Raw genomic sequence first — 19,370 nt, forward strand, 5'->3', positions numbered from 1 at the left:
ATATTTTACTCACAGTTTCATACAAGCGAGACCGGAAAAAGGAAGTACATTGTACATTTCTGCGCAGGTCCGGGATTTCAAAACACGACAAAAAAAATTTGAACGATTTTGAGTTCATTAGTACAATGAAAAATTCGGGAAATTTTCCCGTATTTTTATTTTTAATTGAATTTTCTACTGTTATTGGGGACTCCGTCCCCATATTAAATTTTTCCCTTAAAAATGAATTAGACATGTTAAATGATTATTTGTTTACATAAGTACATTTGTAAATTACATGTATGGGAAATATATAAATGTTTATGACATATTGAGTGTAGAGGTTAATGAATTAAGAATGTGTCCATAGTACATTGATGCCCCCTACCGCACTATCATTTTGCATGTTTAGGGGACTGTGAAATCGGGGTCAAAATTTGAATTTGGCATTAAATTACAATGATTATATAAAAGAAAAAAATGTGTCCAAGTTGATTAAAAACAATCTAGAGCAAAAGCTATAAATTGGAGCGGGGAGACGGATTTTGTATGTTCAGTGAATTGTGAAATTGGGTTAAAAACTCGTATTTTGGCATAAACATTTGAAATATTATATCATAGGGAACATGTGTACTACATTTCAAGTTGATTGGACTTCAATAAAAAACTACTTTGACCACCAACTTAATCTGGAGTTGGACATACAGTCAATCAAATGTATGAACAGACTGAAAAACGGACGAACAGACAAGAAAACAAAATGCCCGTCTACTATCGTAGGTTGGGCATACTAATGTGGTCAGCTTTCAATCGGTATATAATTTATTAAAACATTATCTGTAACATGTCATGTGCTAATTTTTAATCATAAATTATTCCTTTATTGTCATTTTTACTAGGCAAAATGAGTATTTAAACTATTTAGGAATATGAGTTGTTTAATAACAAAATATAAATGTGATATACATTGTACATGTATATACGTTATACATTTTAAATCCTCCCAAAAGGGTACATGTTGAAGAGAAATATGGTAACTCTGTGTTTTTGACAAGTAGTTGAAATATTGCCTAAGTATGGTTGGCCATATGGAATATAAATGTAGAAGTTTGCAGACATGTTAGATCAGAATGGTAATGTTAAATCAAATGCATCCTGAAGAGATATTGGCATTGCAAAATTTGTATGTGATCCAATATTTGTTAATTTTACAGTGGAAGTAAAAAATGTCCACCGACATCATCCTGATGGGCAATTTTCTAAGACCTACTTACCATATTTATTGGTTATTAATTACAGTCTTTGAAACATATGAAATATTTGCCACTTGACATTAAACAAGCATTATGAATTAATCAATCAGTTAAATTTGGATAATGTGCATAATGAAATGCATAGGTTTTAATTGACACAGTGCATATTGGTTTATTTTTTATGGAGAGTAAAGACACTGTTCAAAGTGAATGCGACTCATATCCTATATTATATTCATAGTGATACATACAAACAAAAATTTCAATTTAGTTAAATTGTTGAAGTATTAATATTTTTAAATGTTATGTCCACGTAAATGGTGCTTATAAAAGATATGTTGAACTTTAATGTGAATAGAGTAAATACGTCATTTTCCTATTCAAAATATATGTTTTATATTCAGATATTAATTCCATTTTCATCATCTTAAATTATTTCATCAACCAGAATTGACATGGTGATAATTGCACCTCATAATTTATGATTAAAACATTTCAAACAGTCATTTTGCAGTGGCCAAATTTTTGACAATGAAAACATGATGATATGCACCATCAAGTGTTGTAGAGTATATTTACATTAATGAGAAAAAGTATGTACACACCTTCATGAAAATTACCCTTTGCAATAGCTTTTTTTCCCTCTGCAATAGCTTGTGAAAAGTCTTCTTGCAGAAGATTTGTACACCACTGACTGATTTTATTTTCAATAGTTATGAATGTGTTTTGAGACATAGTAAGATAATCTGATGTTGCTAACACTTCATTCAAATGCGCTAATCCATTTCCGGTGTCCAGTGCTCCCCATACAGCACGGACATTAACATCGAAATGTCTACTGGCGTTTGTTTCAAGCCTTCGACTTGTGTTAAATGAAAGCTTCTGCTGACAACCAGAACAGCGGGCTTGAAAAGTTGTAGCCAATCCATAATTAGCTGGCTGTGATAATATCTCGACCATATTACCACCCCTTACGGCTATAACTCTTGCCTTGTCACAAAAGACAAAATGATTAGCAATATCGTGATAGTGCTGCTGTAATTTCTAAATTGAAATTATTCGGTATCCAGATGCCGGTAAGTTACATGATTTATAATTGGAAGATTTCAAAGACCCATCACTTGCTTGGAACACCCTATCTAAACTGTTCAAATGTTTTCGTAGCAAGTTGATCCTACGCCTAGTAAAGAATGATAGCGATCGCCCCTTAAATAATCTGCAGTAGTAAACCTTCTCCTGCATTGCAACCATATGTTTTGCTTTTGTTTCCACTATGTATGTTTTTAGATTTGCGATGTACTCTATATCTACCCGAAGGCAACCCAAGCCTCTTATATATTTTTTGTCTTTCTATTAACCATTCTTATAGCTTCATATACTCTTTTAAACCTGTTTTACTATTTCAACTTTGATTTAGTGATATACTTCCAACAGAAGCCCCCCATACATCGGTTAATTAAAAAAAATCTAATAATTGTTTATTACATTTTTAGAATATATTTATTTGGTGAAATATACCTTACCAACACATTAAGGCTGCATAGAATTAACTGAAATAATTTTAAAATGTTTTTTAATTATAAAAATAATCATCAAAGCATGCCTATCAATGATTGAAATTTGATGCTACAAAGAGGTCGATAGAAAGAACTAAGTAGTTGTTTTCATGTTATCCATAAATAACATCAGTTATACTTGTATGAAACAAGCTGTAGACGTACGAAGCTGTAAACACCCTTACAATCTGTACTTTCATTTCGTCTGTTCAAAAGATCAACCAGAGTGCAAACTTCATGTATAACCGGAAGTATTTATTGCTGAAATAGTCCAAAAGAATGAAATATATAACGATATAACATACGATCGAAATCGGAATAAAAATTGGATTTCAAACTAAAAACATCAAAAAATCATATAAAAGATATAATCAGATACAAAATTCTGTCTTAATATTGTCAACGACAATTTCCTACGCACACTTTACCGACATGCTGTTGAAATGTAAACATAGCATTTGTTTACAAAATGAAAAAAAGGTATACGTCTGCATACATAACTCCGATGTCTATAATAACAGGCACACGCACTAGTAGATTTATTGACCTCAAACTTTCTTAACCCCTATTTGCAACATGGCAGCCTCCACGTTTTTATCATACTCAAACTTTGAAGTACTGTTCTGTCCTAGCCAGAAAGAGAAAAAATAAAAGTGGTTTGGCAGGAACTGGGGGTAAAAATAAAAAATCATTTGGTATGTTTGATTTGGGAAGAACATTTTCCCATGACTTGTTCCAGTTGTTTTGCTTACATGTGTTGTTAGTTTGAAAAGATCGAAAAGAAATGCATGTTTTTAAAAAATAACACTCACATATGCAGACCACCTGTACAAAACAATTGACTTCAGAACATACACATATCATTGCATTTGAATTTTATTAGAAAAACAATAGCAAGCTGTTTATAATAGTGTAAACAAAAAGTTGTCATTTTGGTATGCATTTTGAAAATGAATTCCTTCTGATGAACCTTAAATATCAGCTGTATTTGCATTCGGCTCGAAACAGATGTAATAGCTCGCCAAAAGCTCGCATACACCTTCTTTCCTAGCCTCGTACAAATACAGCTGATATTTAAAGACACTAAACAGTTATTGTCTATATAAACTGTCGTTCTAATTTTTTTGTAAATAATTATAACAATGCATCTGCACTTAACTTTATACACGTTCCATACAAAAGTGTCAACAAAACGACTAACAAATTATGCAAATTTCAAACTGTTAGGTATGTAGTAGGTATTTATAATAGAAAGAAGTAATTCCATTAATAAATAAATAATACGATTGTGATGCCAAGTTTTTGAACTTGATTTTAAGTATCTACATTCAAGATGTATACTGGCAGACGAATGTTAACAACAAATGATAAAGTATGCTCAAGGTTAAATATTAAACATACATATTAATATCTAATAATGAATTTTATTGATCGAATATTCAATATTGATAATAGCATGTAAGTGAAAATTGTGTTATTTAATTTGTGAATGTTTATATTTGATAATGTTGGTGGAACTCTTCCTCATTTTGTTTTCCATATGATGGGCGTATGTGCACTTAGTGAAAATGTATAAAATACGTAAGACATGCACTGATTCTTCTTGCGTGGGATGGTATATAAGAAATATATTGGCCTGTTGATTATCAAACTGTTTCAATCAGTGTCTATGTATAAACTTTCAAACAATCAGGTAAGAACATTATTTTGTTCAAGTACAAGCTTGTATTGTTTTCACTCTAACATTTTTGTGAAGGGATCCATCAATACCATGAACGCAAGCTGTCAATTTTTTTTTTTGACAAAAGCAACAATTTTCCAATGAAAGGAGAGTGCGCTGTATATATTCTGAAAACAAGTTGATAAAAGACTTTTGTTCATATGCTCCTCGTGTGAATGGAAGACATATTAGCTTTCCGAATGAATTTAGGCAGTGAGGTTGTTGATACATCAGAAACTGAATTGGTCTATCAATGCCCGTACTACGTCAATCTTTAAGGACCCAAATGTTGCAAAACACCTATCCTACATCCATGACAAATATGTTGCTGTCTTCGCAGATAAAGCCCCAAACACCATCGTTTTTGTGTGTAAAACTCATTACAATAACTGCTTGATAAACGGATTAGGTATTGACAATTCACTTGGAAACTCAACATATACCCTCACGACACTTACTAAAGAAAACATCTGGATAATCGTAGGTCTTTTCCGTGTTCCTTTGAAATTTCAACTAAAGATGAAGAACTGGATCTTTCATCACTTTATTGAATACCTAAACTACATAAGTGTCCTTACAAACAACGGTATATTGATGGGTCTACCAAGTGCTCCACGAAACCTCTTTCTAAATTATTAACATCTATTTTATCAGCAATCAAAGACGGGCTTCAAAGTTATTGTGTAACTACCTATTCTAGAGAGGGCGTGAATCAGATGTGGATACTTAAAAATTCCAAAGATCTTTTAGATTACATACAATCTAACTATCTTTCATCTTGTAACAGTATTAAAAAAATGACTTGTCTACTCTTTACACAAGTATTCCATTTTCCAAACTGAGAAACAAATTGAAAGAGTTGGTATTGCTTTGCTTCATAAAAGAATGGCCAACATAGATACAAGTATCTTGTCTTATGGAGGGATGCATCCTACTTTGTAAAGGATCACTCTGAATCAAACACAAAATTCTCTGAAACTGATATTATCAAGATGCTTGAATTCTTGATTGACAACATATTTGTTACGTTCGGAGGACGTGTTTTTCAACAGGCTGTCGGCATTCCAATGGGAAAAAAACTGTGCCCCTCTACTTGCCGATTTGTATCTTTATTATTATGAGGCTGATATCATGCAGGAACTTCTTAGGAAGAACGATAAGAAGTTTCCGCTATATAGATGATTTTCTTTCACAAAATTTGGTGACTATGTGGAACGCATCTATCCCATCGAGCTATAGATAAAGGATACTACAAATACTGTTAAGTCGACCTCATATATTGCCTTACATCTAGAAATTGACAATGAGGGTCGGTTGAAAACAAAACTTTACGACAAAAGAGATGATTTCAGCTTTCTTATTGTGAACTTCCCATTTCTAAGTAGCAACATTCCAGCAGCACCTTGGTATATGGTTGCTGCTCACAAGGAAGCTATTAAACCAAGAGTTTCAAATGGTGAATTTGAAATCATCCCTTCGTAAATTTTACGGACGCCATCACGAGTTGGTTGACCGTTATGGAATAACCGTTTCACCATTTATATTGGATATGTTCCTTACGTCGTAACTACAAACCCCTTCCCTTTCATGAATGTGACCTACCAAATTAGAATATCTTCCGGATTTGTTATCACGTAAGCAACACCACGGGTGCCACATGTGGAGCAGGATCTGTTTACCCTTTCGGAGCACCTGAGATCAACCCTAGTTTTTTGGTGGGGTTCGTGTTGTTTATTCTTTAGTTTTCTATGTGGTGCCATGTGTGCTGTTGTTTGTTTGTCTTTTTTTCATTTTTATCCATGGCGTTGTCAGTTTTTTTTTCAGATTTATGAGTTTGGCTGTCCCTTTGGTATCTTTCGTCCGTCTTTTACTATTTTTCTAATTTTCTAAATGTGTTCATGTTTTGATTTTTTTCTAATTTCAGCGATGTAATATGAATATAATGAGCATGGATATTATTCTTATCTTCGTTTTTACTGTGATTTGTCCAGGATTAGTAAAAGGAACATGTCCGTTGACTTGCTCTTGTGGTGATTATTCGTCAGGCTCTAGAATTAACTGTTACTTTGCATATCTAGGACGCATTCCAGCACTTCCAAATGATACGTACTATCTGTAAGTCAGACATGGAATCAATTACTTTTGAAAGTAATTAAATACTTTCAATTACAATTAAAAAATCTTCAATTAAATTTCACATTACATTTAACCCTTTTTACCAATGTCATTAATTACAAGACTAACAAACGCCAGATGCTCCTGACTTGGAACAGACACAAAAATGCAGAGTATTGCTAAATCTCTACCCCCATATAGCTCTAACCAATGCAGGATTGAGTAAAAATTGTAATATTTATTTTCATACTCAGTTTAAAAGAAGTCCGATGTCACAAAAGGTAACAAAAGAAACTAAGGAAAACGACAATGATACATAAATAATTAACGGATTACTAGCTGATACTAGAATGACAGCTCCAGATCTCAAATAAGAAGTGCTCAAAATAGGAAAAAATAAGGCTGAAAATGCAACAAATATTTATATTCAATATGAATATTCACATTCAGTAGCAGCCATGAACTTCTTTTTACAACATTTAGTAGTATCATATTGTAACTTCCAACTATATTAGACGTTTTTTTTCAAATGAAAAGTAATCTGATATTGTAGCTGTAACTTTTAATTGCAAAACACACATCAAGGGAACTGTGCTTGGATACAATTCCTTAGTCCGGTTCTGTGTTTGTGTGTGTGTGTGTTACATTTTAATGTTGTGTCGTTGTTCTCTTATATTTAATGCCTTTCCCTCAGTTTTAGTTTGCTACCCCGATTTTGTTTTTTGTCCATGGATTGATGAGTTTTGAACAGCGGTATACTACTGTTGCCTTTATTTGCAACTTGATGATTTTTTTCTAGAGATCTCCAGTATAACAACATAACAGAAATTGATGTTCAATTGTGTAAAGAGATGCCACAGTTACACACTATGTATGTACATACAATTAGATTTGTGACATATTACATATATAACTGGTACCACATTTATTCAGTAGGTGTGTAATGTATCGTACTTATCATCTGCTTATAGTGTGTCTTGTATAAGAGACGTACTTCAAAATAATCAAATAACGTACAATGTCATTTGTCTTAATTGCATGTATTGCAACATTGTTTTGGAATGTCTTCAATCCTAAGTATTTTTTTATTGAACAAATCTTATATACAGACATACACGACTTTTTTGTCTAACAAATAATTTAACTGTCGATTTTCTGTTCAATAACAGCTACATTAGCCACAATTTGATTATTGAAATTCCTGAAACCACATTTGCAGACTGTGAGCAACTGTATAGCATGTAAGTATATATATCAAATATTCAGTTTGCAATCTCATTTCAATTATTCGAAGGTTTGGTTAGACAATACAAGTGCTGAATCATTTTTAACGACACATTATTTTTTCCATAACACCAAGATTATATAAAACCATATGAAAAAGAGCTGTGGTACGAGTGTCAATGAGACTATTATTAACCAAAGTTAACATGAGGTAGATTCAGGCAGTTATAATGCATACTACAAAAGACGTACAGATTTGTAAACGAAATTATCCTGACGATTTGCTGGTGATTTTAAAAACGGTCCTGCTATAGTGCACTTATGTCTTGGTTCTGTACTCTTATATTGAAGTTAAAAGTGTTAAATGTTTAAGATCATTGATGCGGAAAATGTGTGTTATTGATAGGAAATATACCTAACATATATTTGGTGGATATTTCATATAAGCAAAGTTGACTCTATTCTGTTTTGATTTGATTTTTGAATCCGAATGCAAGATCTGTAATGTTGAGTTTTTTTTGGGGCATTTTCAACTATTGTTAACTGTTATTTTGAAGATATTTGTTCTGTTAACTGATATTGACTCATTAGCTGTTATATGTTATCTTGAAATTGGCATCGTTATGAACTGTTATTTTGAAGATTTATGTTGACTTTAACTGCTGTTAGCGATGATCAATATTAAAAATTTACGGTAATCTGATTTAAGCAATAATAACAAAAAACTCTTGTCTCCTTTTGAGATATGAAAATATGTTTTAGATTCATTACTATCCTTTTGCTTGACCATCAAAATGTGTAGTACGATATTCAATACATATATAAACACATTGCAGTGGCATTTTTCTAATGGACAAATTTCCATCAGAAACCTACTTAATCAGATGTTAACAACAATACATCACCGTACGACCTTCAACAATGACCCGAAAAATCAAAATGTAAATGGATTTTATAAAGGTGAAGAACATAAGTATAGAATAAAGTATTTTTTTTCAATTCGATTGAGAATGGAAATGGATAATTTCTTAGAAACCACAACCCGACCAAAAGCAGTAAACATCGAACAGCCATAAATGGGTCTTCAACACAGCGAGAACATACCTCAGCCGGTGGCGGGCTTCAAATGATCCCTTAAATGTGTACTAGTACAATGATAATGGACGTCACACTAAACTTCAGATAAATGAATCAACAAAAGCAAGAGGCTTCTGCCTTGGGTCAGGCGCAAAAGTGCGTCGGGGTTAAACATGTTTTGTGAGATCCCAACCCTCCCTCTATAACTATAGACATTGTAGAATAAACAAACATACACCAATACGTACATTAGAACTCAGTTTAAAAGAAGTCCGATTCTGTGTCAGACTAGGTAACTTAAGAAAATAAGCAAAATGACAATGATGCATAACATTAACAAGGGACTACAAGCAGTTACAAGCATGCCAGCTCCAGATCTCAATTACATGTAAACTAATTGAAAGATAATGTTTTCATCATATGAAATCGAGCACAAATTAATTTGATGACGGCAAACTTTAGTACACTTCTAGAACACTCCTTAGATAAGTTTAAATAATGAATTCAGTTATCCTAAGCATCTTGGAAATTCTCTGACAAATGTGTACGATACTGTAGATCCTTTTTGTTTTTGTTATTCAATCAAATACATATCGGTCTTGTTATACGTTTCAGCACGTACAAATCATGTTTCCTCAGCAGCTAAAATCAGATTGTTTTTGTTGCAGTTTGACATACCGATGACAATAGTTTTGTTGATTTTTTTCAACTTAAAGTGTTCTATTCATAATTGTTAACACCAGTTACTAAGGTTATAATCCTGTCACGTAGGAATTTGGTAAAATATTATTAGAAAAAGATGGAAATGTGAAAGTTTACGGGCGGTATAACAACAACATATCGACAGCTAGTCAGGGTTGGACCCAAATAGTGTGTCAAAGTCCATGAACATTTGATTCAAAACCCTATATTCCTTCAAACAAATTATTGCGATTTTGTTGAAGATTTAACGATTTACGGCAACAAGAAAACTGTGTGCATTTGCTGCAAAGAAGGTTTAGATTTTCACGAAAAATTACTATCAATTTCTTCATATCCTATGTTTAACCCCTACGCAATCTTCATCACTTTATGAACGATAAATTGAACAGTAAAACAATCTTCTGAGAATCTTCCACATGACTTTATTATGTCTAATGCATTTATGACAATAATTGTTGTGAACACAATGCTCACTTTAGTTTCAGTAAGCATATTGTGTCCAGAAAAATCAATTGAAGGGCCTAAACTATATTATATAACCTATACGGGAGATGTTGCCCTTTTATGTTATATAAGTAACATTTATTTGGAAACGCATGTTAAACAGCCAAATGGATGCACAAAAGAAAAAAAAAACAGGAGTGACATGATCGATTGAATACAATTATCAGGCAAATTTAATTGATTCTGTAATGTGTATTTGAATTATGAACATTTTTTACCCAAAATCACCAGTATCGTATTCAGACCAACCAGCACAATGAAATGACCCACCTGCACAGAATCAGGACACGTCTAAACTGACAAAATGCACATTTTGAATAAACTTCACAGTTTTTCACAAACTAATGTTGTCTTGTGGATTTAGGGATAAAATGCGACTCCAGGGGCATTTTTGTTTTATTTTTTCAGTTCTAGACTTTCTAAAAGTGAACAGTTTTGTGTTACGCCTGCTGAAACAGTTTAGAGAGTCTCATTTGTAATTGTTTGCCTCTGAACCCACACGAAACCTAATAAAATATCCTCAACAGTTTCCTTCCATCCATTTTTTATGCGAGAAAACGTCAAAAAATCATATTTTTCGTCTTTTTTTTTACATATTTGCAATGATTACCAGCACCAGTCAGGACCGAATCACCAGCAAATAATGTTTTATCGTTGGACAACATTACCCATCGTGCACTTGTTTATCTGTTTTGTATGTGAATGTTATTACTTAAACAGACAAAAAAACAAATAAATAAATACCTGCATTCTATTGTGACAAATGAATGACAATAAATAAATGGAATCTAACATCTGAGCTGTTCTATTTAGCAAACACGTATATACTGATAACGTGGAATATGTCAGCAAATTTAAAAATTTTGTACATAATTTCGTTTAATTTTTTTCAAAAGAATTACACTACATTTTATTTAAAATTAAATATTTAAAATTTCATCAAAGATATCTTAGAAAATCTATGATATTTATCACAAAATTACAAAACATATAGTTAAGATTTTTCATACTAATATATGACAGTATTCAACATTATTTATGTACATATTATATCAGTTAACAACAATTGTTCTGTTTTTTTAAGTCAAGGTCATTGATGTTTTGCAAAAGCAAAGCAGATACAGTAGCAACTGTTGGTGAAAATATTTTATGTCAATCATGTATTGTAACCTGTTACCCTGCTATGTATTATAGTGACACAGACATGTTTTATATTTCAGAAATCTTCGAAACAACAAGATAAGGTCCATAGAAAGCAATACGTTTGTAAATTTGACAAACTTGTATCAACTGTGAGTCACGATGTGTATCTGTTTATTTCGTTTTCTTCAACTAATCAATTAACTCATCTATTGACATAACGATTTTTGCTTTATTCGATAAGTTTTAGAGCATGTTGTTCATACAGGTGCTATTGTTTCTTTATGCTTATAAATACATTTCAAAACTTAAGGTTTGAGCTGTCTTACTAAATGTTAATTTCTAATAGAGCTTTGAACGAGCACATGTCAGCAAATAAATATATTCCATTTACTAAGCCGTAGTCAACACCATTACATGTGTACTGTAAATACATGATGATTTCATTATGTCTGTCGTCGTACTTCTGTTTTAGCACTGGGAAAATAAAAATAATGGTGCGTTGCTAATCACAAAGGGTAATCACAAATGGTACTATTTGATTATTAGTCGATGCATATTTCCTGACATTGGATTGATACCAAATCTGATGGACTGTTAATGTAGATTCCGAAGGTATAATCAGCAAACTATTGGGTGCGTCTATATTAGCTATATATATTGATATCAACAATGATGTGCTGTTAGTTGGTGTTATTATATATACTAGCAAGATTGTTATCTGTCAGTGATATAGTATCTCTAGAATTCTATAAAACTGTATTTATTGGGGGTTTTGTACACTTTTTCGTATGGTATTCCTAAATACGTAACTATGTTTGTCCCTCAAAGAGATGCTTTTTTAGAACGATTTGTTTTACAAACTTTTATTTTCATTTGGTGAAATCATAAAGTATATCATGACATCTTTTTAATATAAAAATAAAAAGTAACTCTCGTCGTGTACTCGACAGTGAAAAACGTTACGTTTTTTTATATATAAGATGGTCAGCAAATTGCTATCGTGTGGTGACATCTGTATAGTATATTGCATGTATAGATATCTGCATTGCTCTGTCCCGTTGGTTTGTCAAATATTTGTGGTTTTTTTTGTATAATGTATTTATATCTTGTGTATACTTTGGTCAATTAACAGCGTATCATGCTGTTGGAACAAATGTGTCATTTTTAATATGAAATGTTGCATTAAGGTAACTTCTTTTACAAGATATCTATTGCGATGTATGAGTTACACAGGTTGAGGTTTAATCAATGTTCTGTTTATTCATTATAAATCTTTGATATTGTTTGGCATACTCGTTTCGTAATATTATATTAGACAAAGTGTTTTAAAATTACCGAATTTAACATGTATAATCTTTTCTTTTAAAATGTTTGCTCAACAACAAAGTATTAGCAATATAATCGTTCACTTTTGCGAATTTAACAGTTTATTATTTATTTTGATTCAAATTAACGAACTACTTTTCAATAACATATCGGAAATATTTAGAAGTGACGTAAATCTCGAAAGATTATTCATTTTTCTTTATAAATGTCAAGGTTGAGCTTTTAACAACGAGCAAAATCTATATCGTGAAAAAAGGTATACTGTTACAACCGGCTTGCATAGTATTTGACAAAATCTGGAAATTTTCAAACGAAAATCAATCTGTCTGATTTAAGATAAAACACAAAACCAAAAAATACCAGAATACGTCCTATAGCCTACAATAACATCCCACTTTAAGTTTACGGTAAACAGGACGTTGAAAAGTAATGCTTGTGAAAACGAATGTATACACAGTATAACAAGGGTATAGCAGGATACTATCAAGTTTGATTCAGAATTGCAGAAAGGCTTGTTTTGTAAAGTCTGGGAAAAAAACAAAGAAAAGTTAGTATATGCCTTTTTTGTTATATTAAGATAAAAGGTCATATTTCCATATATTTCAACCTTATTGAATATTCTGATAATCCACAACTTATTGACACCGTGAGTACTGGTTAAAAATATCTCACAACGATATGTTTGAAAGCCATCTTTACTTAACAGTGTATGTAGTCAAATTAAAAAAAAAACGAAATCTTCTTTTCAGAAATCTGTATAACAATGAAATATATGAAATAGAACCATTCACTTTTATGGATCTTCCTAATCTGTATTATCTGTAAGTATCTGATGTATTATACATTTTGATTTCAATCAACAGACTATTTAAAGAACCAAACATTGAAAATTAAACAAAACGTAACACTTGATGGTGTAAACATGTAATAATAAAAGACAAGTTATTGTAAGACCGTCAAAGATTAGTAAACCTAAACTTCGTAAACATTAAATGGATATGCTTTCAAAATGCTTTGAAATAAATCGTAAGAACTCTGCAAAGGAGGAAACCAGAAACTAAACTGAATAGTTTTTAATTACCAATGAACGAAAAACAAAACGTTAAAATGTGCTGTGTTGCCCAATAACACATTTAACTTTAAGTATTCGGAAAACAGAACTTTTAACAGAAAATAGTATAATATTATAAGAGCAGGCTCACTTCAAGCTTGATTTATACTTTTAGAAAGCCTGTGTCAGCTATGTTTATGTATGATCAGTTCCTGTTAGCATATATAAGTTGTCAGTAATCATACTTCGAAACATTAACTAGATATGCTTTCAAAATGTGTTGTACGAAATTTGTGCACCAGAAATTGGGATTTATCTTATCATAAGAAAATAAAGACAAAACAAACCAACGTATGAATATTTGATTCTGCATAATAATGTATTATTCTAAAATAGATAGAAAAATGGTATCGCGAAGGATCGGCCTGATCAAGTTAAGAATCAGCAATTATCTTGTTTTCAAATTATTTAACACTGAACTTTTAAATAACTAAGATATTGCAGGAAAATTCAAAAGTCCTTTATCAAATGACAAAATAAGTGGTGCAAACATTTCAAACAAATGGAATATATGAGTTGCCCCAAGCATTTTCTAATGTGTAAAATTGTTGTATAGCTAGCTTATGGTAGTTGCAGTAAATCTCAGTACATTGCACAAAACAATATACATATAATAGGTTAATATCATGAAAGTTTTGGGGAACAACAGTCGATATATATCTTAGTCCTATATACATACACAAATGGGTCAGCAAATAAAAACGAACTGACATATAAATGACGCACATAAGAAGACATGAGGGAAAGAATACAACAAATGACCATAGCACACTGACAAAATCATGATAATTGTTACACGTATAGAGTCACGCCAAACGGATAATACTAAAAACAGAATAAATATACGAGGAAAAAATGAAAAAAATACCATGACATGTTACTTAGATTATAATTAACGTCTGTTCAGATAATTTATACTTCTAAACCATCATAAATATGTGTATTATATTGTGAGTGATTTAATATAACATGAGACGCGTATCCCATTATCTGTCCTCTGCCTTTTTGTATTTCAAGAACATTCATCGATCTGTGTCCGTGTCTATGTCTGTGTAAGTTTGTCCTTTTTTACTAGAAATATGGATTTGAACGTAGGTACACTTGCTTTTTACTGCGTTTATATTGATTAAACAAAAGCAAGTCTGTTTTCACTTGTTAGACATTTACAAATCAACAAGATAAAGCCATTAGAGAGTATTATGTTTAATATCATAAGACAATTGGAACATATGTACATGTAAGTCGATATATTATTATTTTTTTAAGTTTTATAATCTCGCATTATCGCTTTATTCGGACAAAAAACAGTGTTTTTCTTTTTTTTATAAATGCCAGTAAACATAACAACAGTTATTGTAAGAATCGGGACGTTTCAAAGTTTGACAGACACCTTTCTGCTGTGGATGACTATATATTAACCTCTAGATGTATTTTGGTTTATAACTTCGTTTGTTTGTATCATAATTGATGTTTATCTCATAATTTCTTTTAGTCAAATTAACATTCTGCCTTCAAATGTCTTTATCTTTTATCAAACACAAACACATAAAAATAAATATGCTTTATTTAACTTTGATTAGTTTTATCGTTTGGTTGTCGTCTGTACTTATTTCTATTGATCTTGATTGATTTGGTGGTAGCATATTATTCATAAACATTTGTAACTGTAATGTGTTGTTCTGTTTGTTTCAAAGACCGATAGAATTATATGATGCATTTTTTGCTTTTCAGATATCTTGATAACAATAACATATCTACAATCAAAGCATTCACTTTTATGAATCTTCCAAGTCTTCGATATTTGTGAGTTATGTTTTATTTATTCAGATTTAAATTGACGCAATATTTAAGACTGAAACATTAAAAATCGATAGAAAATTTCAAATCTGATAACACAATGATGAAATAAATACAGGTCATCGCAGAGGATTGAACCATCAGACAATACCCCATAATTTGTAGAAAACTATAACATCTACTTAAAGATCATGGCTAGACAAAATCTCAAACAGTTCTATCATGGACGCCAACAGTCTGCAAATCGTATAGAAACAATAAACGAAATCAACGAGTATAACTCTCTGAAGCATAACAATGCTAAAAGTATTCGTTGGTGAAATGTTGATTATATGCCACACAATTCAGTTTGCTAAAATAAAATGGTACTTTCAGAAGGAGTATGTATTCCACGTTTGAAATATTCTCTTTTAAGATATCTGTATAGAAACAAAATATCAAAACATAACCATTCGCTTTTGTAAATTTTTAAAACCTTCGATACATGTCATAACCTGTGTATCATTTTTTTTTATTTATACCAACGAACTAATTTACAGAATAAAACATATTTAAATCATTCCCGTTTTCCATTCTTAATATTATGCTGACCACGTAACAATTGTATGTGTTCCTAAAAAGAACAACGAAATGTTGACACATGATATTCCTTAGAATATATAAGAATTCAGTTAGCAATATGTTGATGCATGATGAATTGTGATAAACCTTTTAAATTCAAATTAAAACAGAACAAACAAGCAATGTAATTATTGTAAAAATGATTCAAATAGAGGTATTGCAAGGAATCAGCATGTTCAAGTTAAAACTGACTGTCATATAACTGTTCCGGACCATATGAGTATTTGGACCATACGCGTATGATCATGACCACATGCATATACTCATATGGTCCGACCATACGCGTATGGTCCGACCATACGCGTATGGTCCGACCGTTCGCGTATGGTCGGACCATATGAGTATATACAGATGGGTGCAGTCCTAACCTGTACAGCAAGTTAACTTGATAACCAGTCATTTGGACTGGTCAAAGTTAACCTGTGACCGGATTTAGGACTGCTCTGACCAGTCCTACGACCAACATCTAGTTAACTTGAAAAGCGGACTTGGTCCTAGGACTGTTTTTATGTCTGCCAAAAAGTTAACTTCGAAACAGGTCCGCTATTGATATAAGTTAACTTCGAACCAGTCCTGTCGTAAAGTTAACATAAGTTAACTTCGAAACCAGTCCTGCTATAAAGTTAACACAAGTTAACTTCGAGACCAGTCCTGCCACAAAGTTAACATAAGTTAACAGTGCTTTGACAAATCCGATCGAAACCAGACCTGTTCCCAAGTTAACTTTTGACTGGTCTGCTGAACACTAAGTTAACTTGTAACCAGGACCGCTCTACATCGATTTTTTAAAAATATTTTTTAATATCTTTGTTTCGTAGTATAAACATCGAAAATAAAGTAAAATTAATACTTCCGTTATATAAACAGGATTTAATACAAATATTTGAAAATAAAGTGCGCATAAAACGTTGTTTGTAACACAAATTTATCTGTGATCTGACAATCTATAAATTAAAAAACAATCTTGGTTACAATAATAACGGGCACTGAATATATATTCCAATACCTATCAAATTCAACCATATTTGCACTTTATTTATATGTATATCTATGAAAGGACGTATTTTTAGATGAAAGCATCATTTAACACATTTAACTACAAATTTTTGTTCGCATAAATTTAGGGTGCCAGCATGTCCTCCTTTTATTCAAAATATTGATGCGTAAAAAAATTTTAGTTACGTTTTGATACCTCATGCTGACTTGTACAACAAAATTATTTGACCGCCTTGACCAAAACTGACCATTTGTGCACTTTTATTTATAAATCTATATACCCGCATAGTAAATCCGCCATATTTTTTCAAATTTTTGTTCGCATAAATTTAGGGTGCCAGCATGTCCTCCTTTTATTCAAAATTTTGATACGTAACAAAATGTCAGTAGTTTTGATACCTCATGCTGACTTGTACAACAAAATTATTTGACTGCATCAACTAAAACTGATAATTTGTGCACTTTAATTTCTTAATCTATATACCAGCATAGTTATTCAGCCATATTTTTTATGTCAGGATTCAATGTATAATACAATGGACAGCAATATTGTAATACAATAACAACAAATTTTTGTTCGCATAAATTAAGGGTGCCAGCATGTCATCCTTTTATTCAAAATATTAATACGTAACAAAATTACAGTAGTTTTGATACCTCATACTGACTTGTCCAACACAATTATTTGACCGCATCAACTTAAACTCACCATATGTGCATTTTAATTTGTAAATCTATATACCCGCATAGTAAATCAGACATATTTTTTTATGTCAGGATTCAATGTATAATACAATGGACAGCAAAATTGCAAAACAATAACAACTAATTTTTGTTCGCATTAATTTAGGGTGCCAAACATGTCCTCCTTTTATTCAAAATATTGATACGTTACAAAATTTCAGTAGTTTTGATACTTCATGCTGACTTGTACAACAAAATGATTTGACCGCATTGACCAAAACTGACCATTTGTGCACTTTAACTTGTAAATCTATATACCATGTATACCCGCATAGTAAATAAGCCATATTTTTTATGTCAGGATTCAATGTATAATACAATGGACAGTAATATTTCAATATAATAACAACAAATTTTTGTTCGCATTTATTTTGGATGTCAGCATGTCATATTTTTGTGTTAGGATTCAATGTACAATACAATGGACAGCAATATTGCAATACAATAACAACTAATTGTTGTTTGCATAAATTTAGGGTGCCATCATGTCCTCCTTTTATTCAAAATATTGATACGTAACAAAATTTCAGTAGTTTTGATACCTCATGCTGACTTAATTAATATTATACACCAAAATTATTTGACTGCATCCACCAAAAACTGACCTGCATATGTGCACTTTAATTTAAAAATCTATATATATCCGCATAGTAAATCAGCCATATTTTTATGTCTGGATTCAATGTATAAAATAAATGACCGCTGTTGGGATGGCGACTAATTATGTCTTCTCCTGGCACTCATGTGAACATGTTAGTAGGACGGCAAATGTAAGCAATAAGGAAAACAATTAATGCAATTTTTTTTCTGCATCAATTGAGAATGTCAGCGTTTCATCTCTGTTTTCATAATATTGAACAGTCACTAGGGTGTGTAAAACAAAACTATTAGGCCGCATCATCCAAGTACATGTACCAACACTGAAATGTCTGAGTTCATTTGTGCTTTTTAATAAAAAAATGTATTTGAGGTTCTCTTCTGGTAATAGTATACTGTTAATCTATTATGTCGGTTGATTGATTTTGTTTGTAGTTAAACGTCAAGTGACAACTATTTCATTCATGTGCACAAATCTCTCGACAAATCTCACGAATTTGACGAGATTGTTGGTAGTTTTACCACATCGTACATATCCGGACACTGTACAACTGTACAATTTTCGTTAGAATATTCTGCGGAAAAAGAATAGTAAATCCAATCCAAACAAGTAGAATAAAAATGAAATATCCATGCATGTATAAATGCGTAAAGTAAAAATTATGAAGAGACAGGTAAAAAACGGGGAACGAAGTAACGTCGATAAAGATGTTGATATCCCATGATATACGAATGTTGTTCCGATGCGTTGGATAACCCTAATTTTTATCCGCCTTCTAATTAAAAAAAAAATATGATAGCTCTATGTAATTGACTAATGTTTATAAGAATATATAAAATAAAAAAAGAAAGAATTGTGTTGTTCTGAATAATGTCTAGTAGAGTATAGCGAGAAGGGTTCTGAT

The 19,370-nt window shown here is 31.6% G+C and overlaps 1 protein-coding gene across 1 annotated transcript in view; it reads left to right on the forward strand.

The window, feature by feature from the left end:
* The window catches only part of LOC139496309 (leucine-rich repeat-containing protein 15-like), a 332,962-nt gene that overhangs the window by 15,105 nt on the left and 298,487 nt on the right, over positions 1-19,370 (forward strand). The window contains exons 3-5 of the mRNA XM_071284813.1: positions 6,433-6,623; positions 7,423-7,494; positions 7,793-7,864. Coding sequence (XP_071140914.1) covers positions 6,442-6,623; positions 7,423-7,494; positions 7,793-7,864 — 326 coding nt within the window. The 5' untranslated portion in view covers positions 6,433-6,441. The remainder of the gene's footprint in view (positions 1-6,432; positions 6,624-7,422; positions 7,495-7,792; positions 7,865-19,370) is intronic.

Source organism: Mytilus edulis, chromosome 11 (assembly GCF_963676685.1).
Source record: "Mytilus edulis chromosome 11, xbMytEdul2.2, whole genome shotgun sequence".
NCBI lineage: Eukaryota > Metazoa > Mollusca > Bivalvia > Mytilida > Mytilidae > Mytilus > Mytilus edulis.